This window comes from Procambarus clarkii, chromosome 63 (assembly GCF_040958095.1).
Source record: "Procambarus clarkii isolate CNS0578487 chromosome 63, FALCON_Pclarkii_2.0, whole genome shotgun sequence".
Lineage (NCBI taxonomy): Eukaryota > Metazoa > Arthropoda > Malacostraca > Decapoda > Cambaridae > Procambarus > Procambarus clarkii.
The window spans coordinates 20,051,881-20,074,724 of NC_091212.1; the positions used below are offsets into that span (position 1 = coordinate 20,051,881).

The window sequence follows — 22,844 nt, forward strand, 5'->3', positions numbered from 1 at the left end:
AGCAGCAATCAACAGCCAATTAATGCACAACTATATTCTACCCACTTCAAGACTCTGCACCAATATAGAAGCATCAAGAAATATGGGCCAATAGGCCCTTTGCAGTTACTTCCATTCTTCCCTTTAACTTACCCAATATTATACCCATTGTTTCGTATTTTGTCTTGTGTTGAAAGTTTGTTTTCACCTCATCCAAAACTGTTGTAACATATCACCTCACCCAAATGCAGGAATAAAATGAAAGCTGTTTATACTCTGTTTAGTGTTTGCAGGTTATAGTTGTGTGTGTGTAAACTAAAGTCTTTGAAAATGTAATAAGTTATTACGAAATGCGTTCAAGTGTTGCATCAGACTAGAAATAAAAATGAATTTTGGAGAATTGATTTTTCAATTACCATCGACAGTGAAAAGAAACATAAGAAATATTGAGAAAATTTGTGTTAGAATTATTAATCTTACTTTTTCGGTCATATTTAATAATATATATCTACAGGAATGACTGCTACCAAAATATACTAATATATATATATATATATATATATATATATACATATATATATATATATATATATATATATATATACAGTGGAACCTCTATTAACGAGTTTAATCCGTTCTGGCGCCGAGCTCGTTACCTGGAAAACTCGTCTTTGGAAACAAATTTCCCCATTTAAAATAAAGGAAATAAATTTAATCCGTTCCACTCCCAAAAACATCCATACTTGTATGACTTTTTTTTATGTAAATATAATATTGCACATGTAAATATAAATGTTTTGTTGTAGTGTTTTAATATTTACTTTACCTTATGAAGAGTAGTTGCTGGCTTCAGGGAGACGATGGGGAGGTGGGAAGGATGAGAGGGGTTATGGTGTGGAAGGAGAATCCACCTCTGAGTCAGGCGGACTCTCTCTTCTTGGGAATTTCACCCAAATTTCATTTCAAATGTCACACAAGGATGCGTTAGACCAGCACCAAATAAAAAACTATGTTGATTACACTCGTTGTGTCAACAATATAATAGTCTTACCACGAAGATACAATACAATGCCGTTTTCTCAAATAGGCAATGTGGTTATTAAAGAAAACGGAAATTTCATGGCAAACATGTATACAATCCCCAAGTCGATCGGATAAGAATTGGATTTTATAGAAATATTTGCTCAAATGATACTTGAGCGCGGTGTTTGGGTGCATTCAAGAGAAAAAAGTGTCACGTTCAAGCGACATATACCTGCGAAAGTGATAACACTTTCATAAAGTGTTATCACAAAGTGATAAATTAATTAAACATTTTCACATACCGGGTTCTCACTGCTTTATCAGGGCAGCTTTTCCAAGAATGCGTTCACCTTTTCAAACATTCCAAACACTTCCCTGATCTCAGTGGAAGAGGCAGCATCCTCCCTTACCTCCTCATTCCCTTACTAATGGTGTAAATTGTTGATGAGGACCTGCCATACTTCCTTGTGAGATCAATCACACAGACACCACACTCATGCTTTGCTATAATTTCCTTCTTTAAATCCACAGTAATTGTGTCTTTCTTCCTCTTGACAACACTATCTTTAGCAAGCAGCTTCTTTGGAGACATCGTGTGTTACAAATTGTGGTCGCAAAACCACTAAAAACCCAAAGTAAAGCTCAAATATAGGCTTTCACAGTCAATAAACAACAAGAGTTTAATATCAGGCAGTCTGCCTACGATCCACCAGTCGGTAGTAAGGAAGTGTTCTGTATTAATAAGATGAAGATGTGGGTGGGAGGGTACAGCTGGGGAAGGGGGCGGCGTGAGGAAAGGAGGTAGCGGGGAGGGCCCAGATGCAGGATGGGGGTAGTGGGGAGGGGACGGTGGGGGGGGGGGGGATGGAGATAGTGGGGAGGGGACGGTTTGAAGGGATGGAGGTAGCGGGGAGGGCCCAGTGGCAGAATGGGGGTAGCGGGGAGGGGGCGGTGTGGGGGATGGAGGTACTGGGGAGGGTCCAGTGGCGGGATGGGGGTAGTGGGGAGGGGACGGTGTGGGGGATGGAGGTTCTCCTCACCGTCCATTCGGTCCCTCCCCCACCATCCCCCCACCATCCCTCCATCCATCCAGTTCCCCCCCCCCATCCATCCATCCAGTTTCCCCACCATCCCTCCATCCAGTTTCCCCACTATCCCTCCATCCAGTTCCCCTATATAGCATGATATATACTAAGAACCTTTATGTTAAAAAAACAAAAAACCAGTGTTGAATGTAATGAAACGCCATTTTTTGGGTAAGACCCGGAGGCTCCCCGAAGCTATTCAGACTGATATGCTAATGTCAGACTTTGGCATCAGTCATGTGTATGGAGTTCTGTGGCTGTACTGGGGACCACGAGCCAGAACCTGGACCCCTCAGAGAGCCATGGGGAGCAAAGGCCTATAGAAATCCCCATGTGGATGGAAGCATTCTATGTCTGCCCTCGACCGGGTCAGGCACCCAGAAAGGTAAGCGTCCCAAAATAAATCCCAATTCTGGTGAAAAATTGCTACCGAAAGCCGAACAAGTGGATAGAACTCCCCAAAAAGAAATGAGCAAACGAACATGACATCACATGTCGCCGCACCGCTGTTTGCGCAGCTCCCACCTCCCTGGGAGGGGGAAGGGGGAGCTGCGCAGAGACAACGAAAGCACTAACCTTGATGCCCCACAACAAAACCAAGCTAGTCCCTGAAACCCGGATGAATCGGGACATGCCAATAAGCGTCCCAGAGGCCCAAGAACACCATCCAAGAGCCCGGCGCCAACAGAAGCCGAACCTGGGACAGCATAATCACCCAAGTGCACCCACTCCAAGAAGATTTGACAGAGCGCAGGGGAAGTGGCCTGCCTTCCGCCATTCCCAAACCCCCGAAAGAGGAGGGGCCACCCAACGCCACCGCAGGCCGAAAGAAATGACCCAAAACGGCCACAAATCGTGGGACCAGGCGTGAGCGAACAGCGCAAGCCTCCTCCCCTCACCCCATCAATGGGGCGAACAGCGAAAGGCCCGGCGGCCCTTATAAGACCCCGAACCTCGCACAGAGCGAACACCGCGCCGACCAAACAAAGTCCAAAGGTGGGGCCAGACCCAAACCTGGCAGCAGTGGCCTACCACGAGGAATGGAACCCCGAGCCCTGGCATGACCCCTCTGGGAAGGCCCCTCCCGGGATACCCAGAAAACCAACAACATAGGTTGTCCTATATCAGACATAGGACAACAACTAGTCGAGGCAGCCTGCAAATACTGTGCCATAGCAGAATCCGCAAAAAGCAGAGGACAAAAAGGAGAAGACATCCTAAGAATCAGGGACCAGGCCAATTCCAGAGAGGAGGTAAGTACTGCCTGCCGACATGCGAGCCGGGAAGTGTAAAACAGTGAAACCACATCCCGCAGGATCGGCGCAAAGAGCTTCAACAAGGTAGGCAACGAGCGAGCAGCCGAGCCCATAGCACCGGACCCAGGAACGGCCCTAAGCATCCCCACATCCTCCTCAAGCCAGTCCGAAGACAGCTCCAAGAGGGAAAAGGAACGAAGGCCGGAGCCAAGAGGCCTCGAGCGTGCAAGTCCTCGGCAACCTGCGCAGCAGAAATGGAGGGAGCTGCACATGGAGCTGCACTACGCCAACATCCCAGGGAAGGGCAGGAGCAAACAAGTACTCATTGAGGTGCTCAAGGTCGCCACCCCCCCCCCCCCCTCCAGGAAAACCTGAATCACCGTCGAAGCCTCGCGCCACTCAAGCGTGCGGGAACAACAGAAGAAATGTCAAGCCTCCAAAGCAAACACAGGATAGTCCGCCAGCCAGGACGACTCTGGAACCTCGTAACGGACCCAGAAAAGGAACGACGTCCTAAACCTGAAAGAAGACGGATCCATAACCGAGGCAAAATCGGGGTCGCGCAGGAGGTAAGCCGCTAGGGATGCCCGCACCACAGACAGTTGGATGCGGTAAGCCGCAAACCTCCGTAAAGACGGAACCGACGCACCCGGGGGGACACGGAACCGAGGCCAGGGAGGGGCAGATACCAAATCCAATACATAGGCAGAGGGGGGAAAAGAGAACCCCACTCCTTGTAACATTAAGCTTCGCTCAGAGGGCAGAAAAACGAGGAGGGGTCCAATGGGGACCAAGGCCACCAAGTCTGCCCCTCCCCGGCCCCAGGATCCTCCACCGCAGGACCCGGGGCCGACTCATCCCCCAAAGCACTGGCCTCAAAAGAAAAGGCCGGCGCAGCCGAATAAGCCGGACGGAAGGGGGCTCACTGGTCAGACCCAGAGGCTTCGGCTGGGAGATCGGACTCGAATGTCTCCGTCGCCTCACCGAAAGGAGCATCCCCCAAGACTGCCCGAGTTTCAAGACCATCTAAACCCTGATCCGACTCCAAAACCCTCAGACATTTTGGGGCCGGATGCAGGGGAGGGGGGTGGGGACCAGAACGAACCACAGCAGGGGAAAGGACGAGGGGTTGTGTACTGAACCAAGGCCGAAGCGACCATCACCCCAAAGTCCTGGTCCCTATAAGCAAAACGGGGCAGCCTAAGGGCATCCGGGTGAGCAACCAACCTAGCGCATTGCAACAACCTAAAGCACACATGCAATGCCTGTGCTGCCTGTACCTGCAAAAGATCATCATTAGTTTGGGGAAATTGAGTCACCAGCAAGCAGAAAAACTCGCAGGACTCCGGGTCGAAAGCGTCACCGACCCAACAGGCAGCGTGACGGAGACAAAAACAGTGAGGGTCACCCTAAGACCAGGGGACCGAGCAACCCTCAAACTCGCACGAAGCGAGGGGAGACTCGGGGGCCACATCCATCGGACCCATGCGCCCCCTGGGGTTTTCCAGGGTCCTGAGACGGAACTCACGCTCAGGGAATCCCAGGCATGGTACTGCTAACTGGCGCCCAAAGCCCAAAACTACTGAGCAACTCTCTAAAGCTGAACCTCTGGGATGTGTACACTCGGGAATAAAACCTCACGTCGCTGGAAGACAGAAGTCAGGGGAAACATGATCACCACGTACAAAATTCTCAAAGGAATTGACAGGGAAGATAAAGACAGGCTATTTAACACAAGGGCACACGCACTAGGGGACACAGGTGGAAATTGAGTACCCAAATGAGCCACAGAGATATTAGAAAGAATTTTTTTAGTGTCAGAGTGGCTGACAAATGGAATGCATTAGGCAGCGATGTGGTGGAGGCTGACTCCATACACAGTTGTAGGTGAAGCTGGAGGAGGCAGAAGTCACACTGCAGCAAGCTCCTGGAAATATCGAATTACCTAAGTATTGGGAACAGGTTGAGGGCTACAGTGGTGTCCCAGGTTGCATAAAGGTTCAGGGAAGAGTAAAAGCAAATAAAATACAATAAACAAGTAAAACTGAGTGAAAATAGCCAAGTGGAAAAGTTTGTTTTGGTCTAGAACAAAATCAAAGATGGCCGCCGCCACCACCCCCACTGAGAAGGTAGACACACCATCAGATGATGGTTTCAAAGGATTCTCAACACAAGATATAAGGAAAGGTGTTGTTCTTGGCAGGTTAGAGATAATTGAGGACATGCAAATGAAGTATGAAGAAAAAGTGCTTAAATTGGAAGAGGACAATGGAGCTCTTTGGAGTGAGCTTTGCACTCTAAAAGGGAGTATGCTTCAACAAGGTAAGATTATTACTGCATTAACAGACAAGGTAACAAATCAGGAGGAGCAAATCAAGGAACTAGTGAAAGAAAATGAGGCATGGAAAGTGAAGTGTGGTGACTTTGAAGAAATAAACAAGAAGATAGACTCATATGGTGAACAACTCCAAGCAAGCCTAAGGGCTAACATAGAGTTAGGTAAGGATCTCCAACTGGAAACTTCACTGTCAACTCACATAGAGGAGGTGAATAAAGAACTAGAAAAGTATAAAGAAGAAATAAAAGCGACATATGCTGAAGTTGTAAAAGAGAAAGAGACTATCAAAGAAGTGTGTTCGGAAGTCAAAACCAGAAATGACCAACAAGAAGCAGAAATTAGGCAAGCAATTAGGAAAGAACTGGTTACCAACAGTAAACTGGTACAAAACACTGCAGATAGAACTAAGTCCATAATCATTTTTGGATGTTTAGAGAAGGAAATTTCATCTAGGGTGGACCGAGCGGCAGAAGAGATGAAAATCATAGAGAAAATAGTAGGTTTAGGAGAAGGCTCAAAGGAAAATGTCAGTGATTTTAGAAGAATAGGAAAATATGAGAAAGAAAAGAACCGCCCCTTAAGGGTGACGTTTAATGGTGTGAAAAACATGATGGAAGTGCTAAGAAATGCCAGGAAACTGCAGAGTGATGAGGTTGGCAAATTTTGGTCAATAAGACAAGACCTCTCCAAGGAAGACAGAGAAAAGCTGAAAATGAACTTAATTGAGGCAAAACGTCTAAATGGGGATAGAAATGAAGAAGACAGAAATTCTTTTTTTTACAAAGTGACAGGGACTGGAAAGCTTGTGAAATGGTACATAAAAACAAAGCAACAAGATCAGTAGTGGAAGGGGGAGTAAAGAGCAAAGGAAAAGGGAACATGTTCCTGAAAATTGTATATACCAACATAGATGGAGTGAGGTCAAAAACTTTGGAGTTGCAAGATATAATCCAGCTTAGGGTCCCAGATATTGTTGCATTATCAGAAACGAAACTTGAAGGAAATATAATAAATGAAGTCATATTCCCAAGAGGCTACTCAGTTTGGAGACGTGACAGGAAAACTAGGAAGGGAGGAGGAGTGGCTGTACTGGTGAAAAAACACCTGAAGGTAAAAAGAGTTAATATTTGAAAACCCTCGAGATATTGACATAATGGCATTGCAGGTCTGGAATCAGGATGATAACCTGATAATTGTAAATGCCTACAGCCCACCAGCAAGCAACACGTGGACAAAGGAAGAACTGGATGACAAACGAGAGGGCCTCATAATGGTCATGAGAGATATTATTGTACAAGCAGATAAAGATAAATCACGACTGTTGATACTGGGGGACTTCAACTTTAGAGCAATAGACTGGGAGGCCTATGAAGCAAGAACGGAGGACTTTTGGACATGCAGATTTGTGAACCTCATTCTGGAGACATTCTTGTATCAACACATAAAGCAAGCCACAAGAATGAGGGAAGGAGATGTACCGTCAGTACTGGATCTAGTATTCACCAGGAAATAAGAAGAGATTTTTGACATCCAGTACCTTCCTCCCTTGGGAAAGAGTGATCACGTCCTGTTAGACATTAAATATGCTTTAAGATATCATCTAGAAGAAAATGGGGACATTGAAACAGTTGATAAACTCGATTTAAAGAGAGGCAACTATGGGGAACTTCGAAATTTTTTTAATGAGTGTAATTGGACAGAATTGTTGCTAGGCAGGGAAGTAAATGAAATGTATGCCAAATTTTTAAAACTATACGAGGAAGGCACACAAACATTCATACCAAAACAGAGATGCAGGACCAGAAAACAGGATTGGTTCGACAGAAATTGTGAGAGGGCAAGAGACCAAAAGACACAAAAATGGAATCAGTATAGGAAGAGGCCAAACCCCCAAACATACCAGCGATACAAAGATGCGAGAAACAACTATACAGCAGTAAGGAGAGAGGCAGAAAGAAATTTTGAAAAAGGGATAGCAGATAAATGTAAAACAGAACCGGGCCTATTCTACAAATTCATAAACAACAAATTGCAGGTAAAGGATAATATCCAGAGGTTGAAAATGGGAAACAGATTCACGGAAAATGAAAAGGAAATGTGTGAAACATTAAATGAAAAGTTCCAAAGTGTGTTTGTACAAAATGAAATCTTCAGAGAACCAGACACAATAAGAATTCCAGAGAACAACATAGAGCGGATAGAGGTGTCTAGAGATGAAGTGGAAAATATGCTAAAGGAGCTCGGGAGGAACAAAGCAGCTGGCCCAGATGGCGTTTCACCATGGGTTCTGAGAGAATGTGCATCTGAGCTCAGCATTCCACTTCACCTGATCTTTCAGGCATCCCTGTGTACAGGAATCGTAGCAGACGTGTGGAAACAGGCTAACATAGTTCCAATCTACAAAAGTGGCAGCAGGGAAGACCCCCTCAATTATAGACCTGTATCATTGACAAGTGTAATAGTGAAAGTATTGGAAAAGCTAATCAAAACTAAATGGGTAGAACACCTGGAGAGAAATGATATAATATCAGACAGACAGTATGGTTTTCGATCAGGAAGATCCTGTGTATCGAATTTACTCAGTTTCTATGATCGGGCCACAGAGATATTACAGGAAAGAGATGGCTGGGTTGACTGCATCTATCTGGACCTAAAAAAGGCTTTCGACAGAGTTCCACATAAGAGGTTGTTCTGGAAACTGGAAAATATTGGAGGGGTGACAGGTAAGCTTCTATCATGGATGAAAAATTTTCTGACTGATAGAAAAATGAGGGCAGTAATCAGAGGCAATGTATCGGAATGGAGAAATGTCACAAGTGGAGTACCACAGGGTTCAGTTCTTGCACCAGTGATGTTTATTGTGTACATAAATGATCTACCAGTTGGTATACAGAATTATATGAACATGTTTGCTGATGATGCTAAGATAATAGGAAGGATAAGAAATTTAGATGATTGTCATGCCCTTCAAGAAGACCTGGACAAAATAAGTATATGGAGCACCACCTGGCAAATGGAATTTAATGTTAATAAATGTCATGTTATGGAATGTGGAATAGGAGAACATAGACCCCATACAACCTATATATTATGTGAGAAATCTTTAAAGAATTCTGATAAAGAAAAAGATCTAGGGGTGGTTCTAGATAGAAAACTATCACCTGAGGACCACATAAAGAATATTGTGCAAGGAGCCTATGCGATGCTTTCTAACTTCAGAATTGCATTTAAATACATGGATGGCAATATACTAAAGAAATTGTTCATGACTTTTGTTAGGCCAAAGCTAGAATATGCAGTTGTTGTGTGGTGCCCATATCTTAAGAAGCACATCAACAAGCTGGAAAAGGTGCAAAGACATGCTACGAAGTGGCTCCCAGAACTGAAGGGCAAGAGCTACGAGGAGAGGTTGGAAGCATTAAACATGCCAAAACTAGAAGACAGAAGAAAAAGAGGTGATATGATCACTACGTACAAAATAGTAACAGGAATTGATAAAATCGACAGGGAAGGATTCCTGAGACCTGGCACTTCAAGAACAAGAGGTCATAGATTTAAACTAGCTAAACACAGATGCCGAAGAAATATAAGAAAATTCACCTTCGCAAATAGAGTGGTAGACGGTTGGAACAAGTTAAGTGAGAAGGTGGTGGAGGCCAAGACCGTCAGTAGTTTCAAAGCGTTATATGACAAAGAGTGCTGGGAAGACGGGACACCACGAGCGTAGCTCTCATCCTGTAACTACACTTAGGTAATTACACTTAGGTAATTACAGTTTCAAATGTAGATATGACAGAGCCCAGTAGGCTCAGGAATCTATACATCAGTTGATTGACAGTTGAGAGGCGGGACCAAAGAGCCAGAGCTCAACCCCTGTAAGCACAAATAGGTGAGTACTCACAGGGACCTAGCAGGGGGTACCACCAGAAGAGAGCCATATTCAGGTCAGGCACAAAGGGGCAACAAGCAAGGCAGACCTCCCCCACCAGGCAAAAACAAAAACATAAAGAAAACCCCGCAAGAGGACAACGTACCCAAGAGTAACAGAGCCGGCCACTGTGAATGGTGAAAACAAGCTGCACAGTACTCTGCGCCCCTTATCAGTGCAAACTGCCTCTTACCCTAAGGTAAACAAGGGAGACAAAACCCCCAAGTACCCAAAGGGCGGCCAAAAAACCGAGCAGTAAAACCGCCTATCAGAGGGAGGACCCAAGGAACTTGTGGAAGGTGGCTCCAAGCCCCAAAGGCAGTAATTACAGGGCACCTAGGGATGACAACCCTAGGCGCATGCAGCCTGAGTACTGTAGAATAACTCCTGGCAACCCCTGGAGGACAGCCACCACACTCAAAGCACAGTGCTGAAAATCATTGGAGCCAGAGCACATGACATTCACCTCTAGCATCAGCCTTAGAACTGAAGGGTGGATAGCCGGCGCTGGGGTCTGGGGCTCCCCCTTCCCTCTCCTAAGCAGTAGGGAGCTGCACAGACAGCGGCGCGGCGATGTAATGTCATGCTCGTTTGCTCGTTTCTTTTTGGGGAGTTCTATCCACTAGTTCAGCTTTTGGTAGCAATTTTTCACCAGAATAGGGATTTGTTTTGGGACGCTTACCTTTCTGGGTACCTGACCTGGTCGATGGCAGACATAGAATGCTTCCAACCACACAGGGGTTTCTATAGGCCATTACTTCCCACGCCTCTCTGAGGGGGCCAGGTTCTGGTTCGTGGTCCCCAGTAGGCCCACAGAACTCCATACACATGACTGATGCTAAAGTATGACATTAGCATATTAGCCTGGATAGCTCCAGAAAAAAAAGTTATCCCAGAAAATCCCCAGAAAAGCAGACAAACAATGAAATTCTTCACAAAGAATTTAAAGCATGCCCGCATTTGTCACTACGCACGATAGACTTGTAAACAAACTGAGAGCACCTTGCCCTGCGCCCCCAACACCACTCACTCATTCAACCCATACGCGTACGAACAGATGTTGTCTTTCAAGTAAACCGTCGTCTTCCAATTAAAATTTTACAATGAATTTGACGTCGTGTTCCAAGAAATTTGTCTTCTAGGACAGTCGTCAATCAAGGTTCCACTGTATACGGTATATATATATACTTTTTTATTAAATCTGGAATATTCTAAAAAAAAAAGTTATCACACACTCATTAACTTTTGAGAGATATGGCATCAATCAAGAAATAATTAGTGTTCAGTGAAACCATACTCAGCAAATTTACTAGAATAACTACAGTACAATGTTTCCACATACTGTACTCACCTGGTACTCGGGGCTCTGTGGTGTCCATATGAAAGGTTATAACCCCTGTTGGGAGGTCTATGAGTGTGTTTTCTGACATCAAGCTGGTACCCTTGTAGACCTATAGAATAATGGAATATCCAATTATCATTTACATCTTGTGGATGTTGATCTGTACAATTTCTTCAAAAGGTCAGATGTAACACAAACAAGGAGCAACAGTTCCAAGCTCTACAAGCCTCAATGTAGTACAGAGAACATGAGATGCTATTTCACCAACAGGATTATAAACCCATGGAACCGAATATCTGTCAAAACCGTAAATGCTAAAACTGTGTTAAGTTTTAAATTCTACCTGGAAAAGACCTTCATGGCAAATGAAAGGAACCTTCGATAAGCTGCCAGCATCCTGTCCTTATCGAGGAAACTAGGGTTAGTGGACCTCAGGTAAATTAGGTTAAAAGAAATAGCGTTGAATGTAACGAAACGCCAGTTTCTGGGTGAGCCCTGGAGGCTCTCTGAAGCTATCTTACTGATCAAGTGCCATACTACTTGAGTGTTATCAGTCGCACTGTAAGCCTACCAAGGAACATAAACCAGAACCTTTCCCTCTCAGAGTGGCAAAAAGAGCGTGGCCATGAACACTTTATACTTAAAGTACTGTATGTCAATTTGCCATCGACCGGGGAAGAACCCAGAAAGATAGGCAAATCAAAAAACCAGTGTTGAATGTAATGAAACACCATTTTCTGGGTGAGCCCCGGAGGCTCCCTGAAGCTTATCGGGCTAATGTATATTATATTAGACCCGGACATTAGCTATGGAGTTCAGACCTACCAGTGACCAGCGCCAGAACCTGGCCCCTTCAGAGAGGTTTCAGGGAGCAATGGCCCTGGAAAACCCAATTGTGGTTGTGGTTTTTCCTTATCTGCCATCGACCGGGGTTAGGCACACAGAAAGGTAGGCATAACAAAACAAACCCCACATGGTAAGAAACTAAAACAAAAAAATGAACAGAAAGGTAGAAACTCCCTACAATCCCAAGGAAACAATCAAACGAGCAATTATCACAATTTACTGCAGCGCCGGTCGTCTGTGCAGCCCTCCCCTTCCCGAGAGGGGGGAGGGGGGACCCGGACCTCACCGCGCCGGCTGCTTTTAGTTCGGAAACTAGGCTTCAACCAACGCGAAAAAACCCCGCTGACCGAATGGGAGAGAGGGTAGCCAGGGAGCCTCCGGGGCTCACCCAGAAAATGGCATTTCATTACATTCAACGCTGGTTTTCTGTGGGGAGCCCCTATGGCTTCCTGGAGCTACATACCCAAAGAGAAGAAAAAGAGGGACTTACCCGGGAGGCGGCGCCTACAAACTCCTCAACTTGAAGTCAAGACAACTGGCTGCAACCTGCGACCCAAAGCAACACAAGAACGCCAAGGAGCAGGTACGTTCACCAAATACCAGGTGGCCAGGACCCTGTTCATTTTCCAAAATCCACGTGCCCGAATATGAGCCCAAGACATGTTACCAAACACGGCAGCCAAAGCTGCAAACTTCCGAACGCCATGGGCGCGAGGATAGACCGCAGGCTGGCTAGACTTAATAACCCTGTGGACAGCCTGGTGAGATCCGAGCCCTGGAACAGGGAATAAGGGAAACCGGATCAACCCAAAGCGCATCCCCAGCCACCCCAGCTGAGGTGCGCAGGTAACAACGAAGTGCTGCAACCGGACACAACACATGATGCACCCCCGGCCGAACCAACTAAGCATTAATGACCCACGGAACCCTCCAGAAAGCAGCCGTCTCGTTCTTCCCCAGAAAAGATGGAAAAGGCTGCAAACAGACAAACCTAACCCCAGGACCAAATAGAGCAGAAACCCCTGCGCTGGAGGAGAGCATGAAGCTCCCCTACCCGGCCCCCAGAGGCCAATGCCAACAAAAACAAAGCCTTAGAAAAATAATCTGGAACCGAAGGGGCCACCACAAACCAAGGAGAGGAAAGATAGGAGAGCACCCTGTCCAAGGACCAGGATGGCTCAGGCGGCGCATGAGCAGGCCGAAGGTGAAACATAGCACGAGAAAGCTTACGGAATGGGGCGGATGTGACGTCCACCCCGAATGCTAGCTTGAGCGGCTCCGCAAGCGCCACACTGTACGAGGCGACAGTATTAGGAATCAAATGAAGGTCCTGAAAAAGACAAGAAAGAAAGGACAAGACAACCCGGTCCGAAAGATAAGACAACCTACGAAGAGCAAGAAAATGGTGAAAAGAACGCCAGGAAACTTCATACTGTCGCCGAGACGAAGTTCTCAGGTGGGACACCATCTACGAAGCCACCTGATCACCATAGAAATGGTGATACACCTGCGTTAAAAAAAAACAGACGTGAAGAGCAGAGGAGAAGGTCGAACCAGCCCCAAGAAGTCCACGTCTGGGAGACAGTACATCTGGCAGATCCAATGAAACATGTCGTCGTCGACCGTCCATTCCGTGGACAGGGGAATGAAGCGAGACAGGCCGTCCTCCTGGACGTTGGACACTCCCCGGACATGAACTGCACGGAGAGCCAAACCCCGAGAATCCAGCAGATGAACTACTCAAAGGGACCAACCCCAAAGAGCCAAAGACTGAACAGAACCCCCGTGGTTCAGGCAATGAACCACCGGAGAACAGTTCGAATGGAGGCAAATGGTCGATCCCTGAGAGACCCAAACCCTCCGAAGCGCGAACAAGACTGCTGCAAACTCCCGAACTGTGCTGTGAGCCCAACGGAAGGATGGACCCCACCGTCCCTGGCTGGCCTGGTGAGCACTGGTCACAAAGCCCCAGCCGAGAGACGACGTGCCCGTGAACACATCAAGTGAAGACTCAGGAAGGCGCCAAGGCACTGAACCCTGAAATCCCCAAAGAGGAAGCTGGTGACGCAGCAACCGACACAAGGTCCCCAGAGGACGAACCCAACGATTGCGAGAGAGGTGGAAGGGACGTCCCTGAAGGAACCAAAAACCAGCGTTGAATGTAATGAAACGTCATTTTCTGGGTGAGCCCCGGAGGCTCCCTGGAGCTTATCGGGCTAATGTATGTTATATTAGACCGGGACATTAGTTAAGAGTTCAAACCTACCAGGGACCAGCGCCAGAACCTGGCCCATTCAGAAAGGTTTCAGAGAGCAATGGCCCTGGAAAACCCCTTTGTGGTTGGGGTTTTCCTTATCTGCCATCGACTGGGGTTAGGCACCCAGAAAGGTAGGCATAACAAAACAAACCTACATGGTAAAAAACTAAAACAAAAAAACGAACAGAGAGGTAGAAACTCCCTACAAGGGGCTGTTATTACAAGGGGCCCCCCCTATTAGAGGGGCTGGTCCCAAACCTGCACACAGAAATAACATCACATGAGACCAAAAGACATGGCAGGATGTGCAGAATACCCCCGTTGAAAAGCAGAGGTGCAACATTCTCTGAGAGAGAACTCTATCAACATCAGAGGCCCGAGACTGTTCAACACGCTTCTGCTACACATAAGGGGCATAACTGGCAATCCCCTCACAGTGTTCAAGAGAGAACTGGATAAGTACCTCCAAAGGATACCTGATCAACCAGGCTGTGACTCATATGTCAGGCTGCGAGCAGCCGCGTCCAACAGCCTGGTTGATCAGTCCAGCAACCAGGAGGCCTGGTCGACGACCGGGCTGCGGGGACGCTAAGCCCCGGAAGCACCTCAAGGTAACCTCAAGGTAAGGTACAATCACAAGGAAACAAGCAAACAAGCAAACATCACACGTTACTGTCGCACCGATCGTCTGCGCAGCCCTCCCCGCCCCGAGAGGGGGAGGGGGGAGCCCTGAACCTACCTCGCCGGCTGCCAAGCTTCAGTTCGGAAGCTAAGCTTAAACCAACGCGAAAAAACCGCCGACCGGTGGGAGGGAGGGTTGCCAGGGAGCATCCGGGGCTCACCCAGTAAATGGCGTTTCATTACATTCAACGCTGGTTTTCTGTGGGGAGCCCCTACGGCTTCCTGGAGCTTCATACCCAAAGAGAAGGAAAAGAAAGGGCTAACCCAGGAGGCGGCCGCCACAAACTCTGCAACGCGAAGCTGAGACAACAGGTTGCAACCTGCGACCCAAGCCAACAAGAACGCACAGAAGCAGACGCGCATAAAGAATGGGCGGCCAAGAACCTGTGCGACCCTCAAATCCCTGCGCCCGAAATGAGCCCTAGACGTCACCAACACAGCAGCAAAAGCTGCAAACGTCTGAACAGCATGGGCGCAAAGACAGACCACAGGCTAGAAGAATGAAAAAACTCTGCGGACGACCTGGGAGAACCGAGCCTTAAAAACAGGGAACGAGGGGAACAGGATCAACCACAGCGCATCCCGGTACACAGGTACACAGGCAACCGCAAAAAGCTCAACCGGACAACACAGGATGCACCCCCGGCCAAACCAATCAAGCATCAATAACCCAAGAACCCCTCCGGAAAGCAGCTGTCTCGACCGTCGCCAGGACGGAGAAAGGCTGCACACGTACAAATCAACCACCAGTACCAAAGAGCAGAAACCTGAACCGAAAGGGCTACCACAAACTGAGGAGAAGATAAGAAGGCACCTTGATCAAGGACCAGGACGGCTCAGGAGACGCATGAGCACACCGGAGGTGAAACAAAACACGAGAAATCGTACGAAACATCATACTGTCGCCAAGACGAAGCTCATAGGTGGGACACCATCAACAAAGCCACCTGAACACCAACGAGATGGTTATACCCGTGTCAAAATACCAGACGTGAAGAGCCGAGGAGAAGGCCGAACCAGTCACGAACAGGACCGATTCGACCTGCCGAAAGAGGCGGAGTCGCGGGAAAATGCCCCGGGTTCGGACACCTATCAAGCAGCGTCTGAAAATAAAGCTGGGCCGGCCACCAAAGAACCATAAGGACTGCTCTCGAGGGAATGGGCTGCAACCAAGCCAGAACCCGAAGCAACAGCTAGACCGGGAGAAGAGGAACAGGTACCCGCACCTCAACCATCCACCGTGAACGCCTCGCAGATGGGTAAGGGCGCCACATAAAATGAGCGACGCCTAGACCACGGCGACTCGAAGACGTCCATGGCCAGGAGTCTATACGTCCGACAGAGCCAACAAAATGAGTCGGCGACGACTGGCCAATCCGCGAACAGAGGAATGGACCGAGACAGCTGTCCGCCAGGACGCAGGACACACCCCGGACATGAACCTCACGGTTAGCCAAACCCTGTGAGTCCAGCAAATGAGCCACTCTAAAGAACCAACCCCAAAGGTCAACACCTAAGAGAAACCCTGTGGTTCCGGCAAAGAACTGCCAAAGAACAGGCTGAATGGAGCCGAATGGTAGAGCACCGAGTGACCCAAACCCTCCAAAGCGCAAACCAGACAGCCACGAACTCCTGAACCATGCTGTGAGCCCGATGGACGGACAGACTCCACCATCCTCGGCCAACCTGGTGAACACTGGTCACAAAGCCCCAGCCGAGAGATGACCCGTCTGTGAACACTTCGAGCGAAGGCTCAGGGAGGTGCCAAGGCACAGAACCCCGAAAACCCCAAAGAGGAAGCTGGTGACGCAGCACCAACACAAGATCCCCGGAGGAACGAACCCAACGAATGCAAGAGGCGGAAGGGGAGTCTCCGAAGGAACCAAACAGATGCCGAAGCCAAACCCGACCCCTCGGGCAGACCAGCACGTCGAAGGTCAGACTCCCACACAACTGCTCAAGCAACCGCTGAGCAACCCGGGACCCCCTCATGTGCAGCCGAAAGCAGGACCACAGCCGCAGTAACACTTCTGGAGGGAAAGACAATGAGTGGCCCAATAGCCCTAAACAAGGCCCAGGTCCGAACCCGGGATGGAGACAGATGGAATTGCCTCCAGATCACCAGGAAACCAAACCCGGCGATCTGGAAAGAACCACACCCCTGGCGAGCAGACAAGAGGACTGACTGGGAGCCCATACAAGCCAGTCGTTGAGGTAGGCCTAGACACCGAATCTCAAGCAGACTCAGACAGGGCACTAAGATCCGGTAAAGATGCAAAAAATACACCAAGTGCCAATTACAAAATAGGGAAGGCAACAAAAGCAGCAAGCCTGAAGCCCCACTACCAACTGTGCCAGTCCCGGAAAACTGGAGAGGAACGTGCCAAGAAGTGACCTGGAGGTCCAGGGCCACCATCCAGGCACCCGGCCCCAACAGAAGCCGGACAGGAGACAACAGTCCTCCAAGGAGGGCATAGAATCCAGAGCGTAGACTGAAGAAGTCCAGAAGAACCACAGATGCGAAAGGCCCATGACTGCAAAGAGCAGACGGGAACCCCAGAAGGATGGGGCGGATCGACCACATCCAACGCACCCACTAAGATGACATGATGGAGCGCAGGGGAAGAAGCCCACTCCACCAGCTCTGAACCCCCCCAAAGGGGAAGAAGCCGTCCACCGACGCCACCAGAGGCCGGAAGACAACCAAAAGCGCCCACCAACAGCGGGACCATGTGAGAGTCAACAGAGCAAGCTGCTCCCCCAGCGCCCCGTCAACAGAGAAGGGAACAGAACCCCTTCCGAAAGAAAAAGTACACACACACACATATACACATTATTTATATACACATATACATATATACATACACACAAGGTATGTTACACACACGTGTGTATACACATGTGCACACACACACAGCGTACACATGTACATGCGTACACACACACATACACTTTAAAAGAAAAGTACAAGTCGCCGACCAGTGGGCAGAGAGCACCACGCCAGCCAGGCAAAGAAGGCACAAAACTGCATCAAAAGGCCCACCTCGACAAGAAAACCTCAAAGTCCCAGCATGACCACAACATGTGCCAAGACCCAAAAAGATCAGTCTGCAAACCAGGAAGACCCCGTAACTCCAGAAGGCAGAACCGGGTCACACGAGGAAACAAAGCCCACTGAACCCACAAAGGGCGCCCAAGAGGAAGAAACCTCTGCAATGAAACCAAAGAACCCAAAGGAACCCAGAATCGAACCAGGAGAAGCCCAAACCACCACACTTGCCGGCAGAGATACACCACAGAAAGGCAAAGCACAGCCCCCAGACAGAACCCCCCGGGAAACGGTCATAACAGACCGAAAACCGAGGGACAAGGTGTGGGAGCAAGCATAACAGCCAGGGACACTGAGCCCCAAACCCAAGGGCCCAGACCCAAAACAGACAAAAAGGGAAACCCGGTGTAAAATCAACACCCAAACGTTCTCAGAGGAACAGGAAACGGGCAGAAAACACCAGAAAAGCAAAGAAATGACAACAGGAGAATAAAACCCCTGAGAAAAGGTAAAACTCACCCAAGAAGCTCACTCGCAAACCCAGACGCATGTAAACAAACCGCAACGCTGCCCTGGTGGCCATGCCAGGAAACCGGCAGACGAAAATGGCCACTAGACAGAGGGCTGTGACCGACACTAGAGATACAAAAACACGCCAACAAAAGTGGGAAGCAAACAGACTGGATGGGCGAAAAACTCCGCCCAAAAGCAGAAAACCCAGGCAGGGGCAAACCGCCCCAGAACTGTTAGCAGGCATCCCCCACAGCCCCAGGGAACCAGCAACAGAGGCCCCTGGGGCAGAGTCTTCCTCCAAGCCCTCCACCCTTAAAGAAAAGCAAGAGTCCATGGGAAAGGCAGCAAGAAAGGGCCGCCAGTAAGACCCAGAAGCCTAGGCAGGAGGAACAGGCTCGAAAACCTCCGTCCCCCAACCCGAATGGGGCAGCCCCCAAAAACTGCCTGAGTCTCGGCCCCAACTAAACCCCGCCCCGACCTCGAAACCCGCTGACGGCCCGGAGCCGGGAACAGGGAGGGGAAAGGGGCGAACAGCAGCTAACCAAAACGGGATGGTCTCGGGGCATCCGAGTGGAAAACCAACCTAGCATGTTGCAGCAACCTAACCTAGCTTGCAACACGGATGCCGCCTGTACTCTGAACAGTAATAACATCAGGAGAGTACTGGAGAACAAGCAGAGAATCTCTCGCAAGACTCTGGGTCAAGGTGTCAGTGACCCAACAGGCAGCATGACGAAGGTAAAAGTGGCGACTGTCACCCAGAGAACAGTTGACATTAGCTTACGAACTGAAGCTTGGCAGCCGGCGCGGTAGGTCCGGGGTTCCCCCCCCTCTCCCTCTCGGGGCGGGGAGGGCTGCGTGGACGATCGGCGCGGCAGTAAAGTGTGATGTTTCCTTGTTTCCTTGTGATTGTAGGGAGTTTCTACCTCTCTGTTCTGCCTACCTTTCTGGGTGCCTAACCCCGGTCGATGGCAGATAAGGAAAACCCCAACCACAAAGGGGGTTTTCCAGGGCCATTGCTCCCTGAAACCTCTCTGAAGGGGTCAGGTTCTGGCACTGGTCCCTGATAGGTCTGAACTCCTTAGCTAATGTCCCAGTCTAATATAACATACATTAGCCCGATAAGCTCCAGGGAGCCGTAGGGGCTCCCCACAGAAAAGTCGCCGAAGCCAAACCCAACCAGGAGGGTAGACTAGCACGGCGAAGTTCAGACTCCCACACAACCGCTCGAGCAACCGCCGAGTGATCTGGGACCCCCGCAGAAACAGCCGACGGCGGGCCCCCAGCCGCAGCAACGCCTCTGGAGGGAGAAACAAGGAAGCGGTTCGAAAATCCCAAACAAGACCCAGCCAGGTCCGAACCTCGGACGGAATCAGATGGGAGGGACTTCCTGCAGTTCACCACGAACCCAAACCTGGTGAGCTGAGAAAGAACCATATCCCTGGCGAGCAGACAAGCTGACCGACTGGGAACCCACAGCAGCCAGTCATCGAGGGAGGCCAAAACCCGAATCCTCTAGAAGACGCAGACGGGTCACCACAACCCGGGTCAGACACGTGAAAACACAAGGTGCCAGATTCAGGCCAAAAGGTAGGTAGCGAAAGTGGAAAGCATGATGCCCCATCACGAAACCTAACCTTTCCCTGAACCCCGGATGAATAGGAACGTGCCAATAGGCATCCTTGAGGTCCAGGGACACCATCCAGGCACCCGGCTCCAACAAAAGCCAGACCTAAGACAGAGTGGTCATCCAAAAGGAGGGGCAAGGAATCCAGGAGTTCAGACGGGGCAAGTCCAGAATGAACCTCAGATCCGCACAGTCCTGTTTCGGTACTGGAAACAGATGGGACACCCACCTGAGGGTAAGAGTCGTTTCGACCACGCCCATGTGCACCCACTCCAAGACGACTTGACGAAGCGCAGGAGAAGAAACCTGCCCTGTTAGCCCCGAACCCCCAAAAGGAGGACGGGTCGCCCAACGCCACCACAGGCTGGATGACACGACTGAAAAGGACCACAAATCGTGGGACCAAGCGTGGGCAAACAGAGCGAGCCTCCCCCTCCCCCCATCACCAAATCAACGGGGCGAACTGCAAAAGGGCCTATGCCCCTTACGAGAACCCAAACGTCGAACAGGGTACTCACCGCACCGACCAGACGACGCTGGCCCCGAAGGGAACATCAGCTCAGAAACTGGCACCAATGGCCCACCTCGACCACCGGAACCCGGAACCCTGGTACGACCCTCCGAGACTGCCGAGAACGACCGCCTCGGAGAATCAACAAGTCCGCCATAGGATGACAACTAGACAAAGCCGTTTGCAGAAACTGAGAGACCGCAGTCTCTGCAAACAGCAATGGACAAAACGGAGATGAGAACCTAAGAGCCAGGGCCCAAGCGGACTCCAAAGCGAGAGCGAGCACAGCCTGACGGCACACGAGGTGAGAAAGCAAAAAAATAGAGACACTGCTTCCTTCAGGATGGGCGCAACGAGCTTCAACAGTGCAGCTGACGCCCTAGCTGCCAAAGTCAGCACCCCAGACGATGGCCCTCCACTCAGCGCTACCACATCCTCCTCAAGCTAGGCAGAAGACAGCTCAAGAAGGGGAAAACAAACGTAACACTGAAGCCAAATGCCCACGGGTACGCAAATCTTCTGCAACCAACGAAGCCGAAAGAAGAGGAACCCGCACGTAAAGCTGGAAAAGGCCAACATCCCAAGAAAGCACGGGAGTGAACAAGCACACATAAGGGGCTCAAACTCGCCCCCAGGTAAACCTGCTGTTTCACGCCAATCAAGCGTGCAGGTCCAACAGAACCCATGCCCCACCCCCAATGAAAAGAAAGGGCAGTCTGCCAGCCAGGAAGACTCCGGAACCTCCAAACGCACCCAAAAGTGGGTAGAAGAACCAAACTCAAACGAGGACGGATCCATCGCAGAGGCATGACCCGGGTCTCGCAAGAGGTATGCAGCAAGAGCCTCCCGAGCCACCTTCGCAGAGATACGAGAAGTAGAAAACCTCTGGAAAGACTGAGCTGAGGAACCCAAAGGAGCCTGGAACTGAACCCGGGGAGGAGCCGAACCCAAATCATACTCATACAGGGAAGGGGGGTTAAGAAAACCCCTCCCCCTGCAACAATAAGCCCTGCAAGGAAGGCAAAAACACTCAAGCACGGTCAAAGGGAACCCAAGGTCAACAGCCCCAGGATCCCTCACGTCGCGACCCGGGGCAGAGCCGCACTCCAAACCCTCTACCCCTGAAGAAAAGGCAGAATCCAGGGGAAAGGCAGACAAGAAAGGGGTCTGCTGGTAGGACCCCGAAGCCTCGACAGGAGGAACCGGCTTAAATGCGTCCGTCCCCGACCCGAATGGGACAGCCTGCGAGGTAGCCCGAGCCTCATTACCAACTAAACCCTGTGCCGAAACCCTCAGACGTTTTGGAGCCGGATACGGGGGGGGGGGGGAAGGTGCTGGATGAACCACAGGGAAAGGACCAGGGAACGCGGAAGGAGCCAAAGCCGAAGCGACTAACACCCCCAGGTCCAGGTCCCTAAAACCAAAATGGGGCAGCCTCGGGGCATCCGGGTGTGAAACCAACCTAGCGCGTTGCAGTAACCTAAACCTAACATGCAATGCTGATGCTGCCTGTACCCTAACAGGAACATCCTCAGAGTAAAACTGGAGCACAAGCAGAGAACACGACTCGCAAGACTCCGGGTCAAAGGTGTCGTTGAACCAACAGGCAGCATGACGGAGGCAAAACAGGTGACTGTCTCCAGTAGACAAGGGCACACAGCAACCTTCAAACCTGCACAAGGCAGGCTGGAACTCGGGAGACGCATCCATGGATCCACCAAGCCCCGACGGGGGTTTCCAGGGCCCGTAGGGTAACAACTATGAAAGCCCAGGCAAGGTGTTGCTAACCGGTTAAGAAACCCAAACAAACAAGGGGTAGATGATAACACTGAAATCCCTGGGACGTGTATAAGTAAGGGGGCCTAACAGAGGGCCACCAAAACAGTATCAGGTGAACTATGGGCCCACTAGGCAGAACCTCCACCAGGCAAACAAAAACAAAACAAAAGAAAACCCCGCAGAAGTACACCGTCCTCAGAGGCAACAGGAACCGGTCGCCACTTAGGTGGCAGGACGCGCAACACCTTGACGCCCTAACCAGCACAGCATCACCCCCTACCCAAGGCCAAACAAGGACCCCAAGCCCCAGCTAGCCCCAAGGGCGAGGCAAATGCCGAGCAGCAAGAACCCCTACGGGACCGGTTCCTGAACACCCCAGGGAAGATAACCCTGACACGCAGGAGCAGTACTCACAGGGCGCCTAGGGAAGGAAGCCCCTAAGCACATGCAGCTCCAGCACTGATGAGGTACTCCTGGCCACCGCACACCACACAAAGACAGCAGAGAACGCCACACAAGGCAAACACCGCCCAGGAATTTGAGGCCAGAGAAGCATCTATCCCGGTTGACACTAGCTTACGAACTGAAGGCAGCCGGCACGGTGAGGTCCGGGGCTCCCCCTCCCCCTCT

General features: G+C 49.9%; 1 protein-coding gene across 2 annotated transcripts in view; it reads right to left on the reverse strand.

The window, feature by feature from the left end:
* The window catches only part of BBS1 (Bardet-Biedl syndrome 1), a 185,598-nt gene that overhangs the window by 117,999 nt on the left and 44,755 nt on the right, over nt 1–22,844 (reverse strand). For both annotated transcript variants that reach the window (XM_045760604.2, XM_045760603.2), the window contains exon 3: nt 10,961–11,060. In XM_045760604.2, the coding sequence (XP_045616560.1) occupies nt 10,961–11,060 (100 nt within the window). The remainder of the gene's footprint in view (nt 1–10,960; nt 11,061–22,844) is intronic.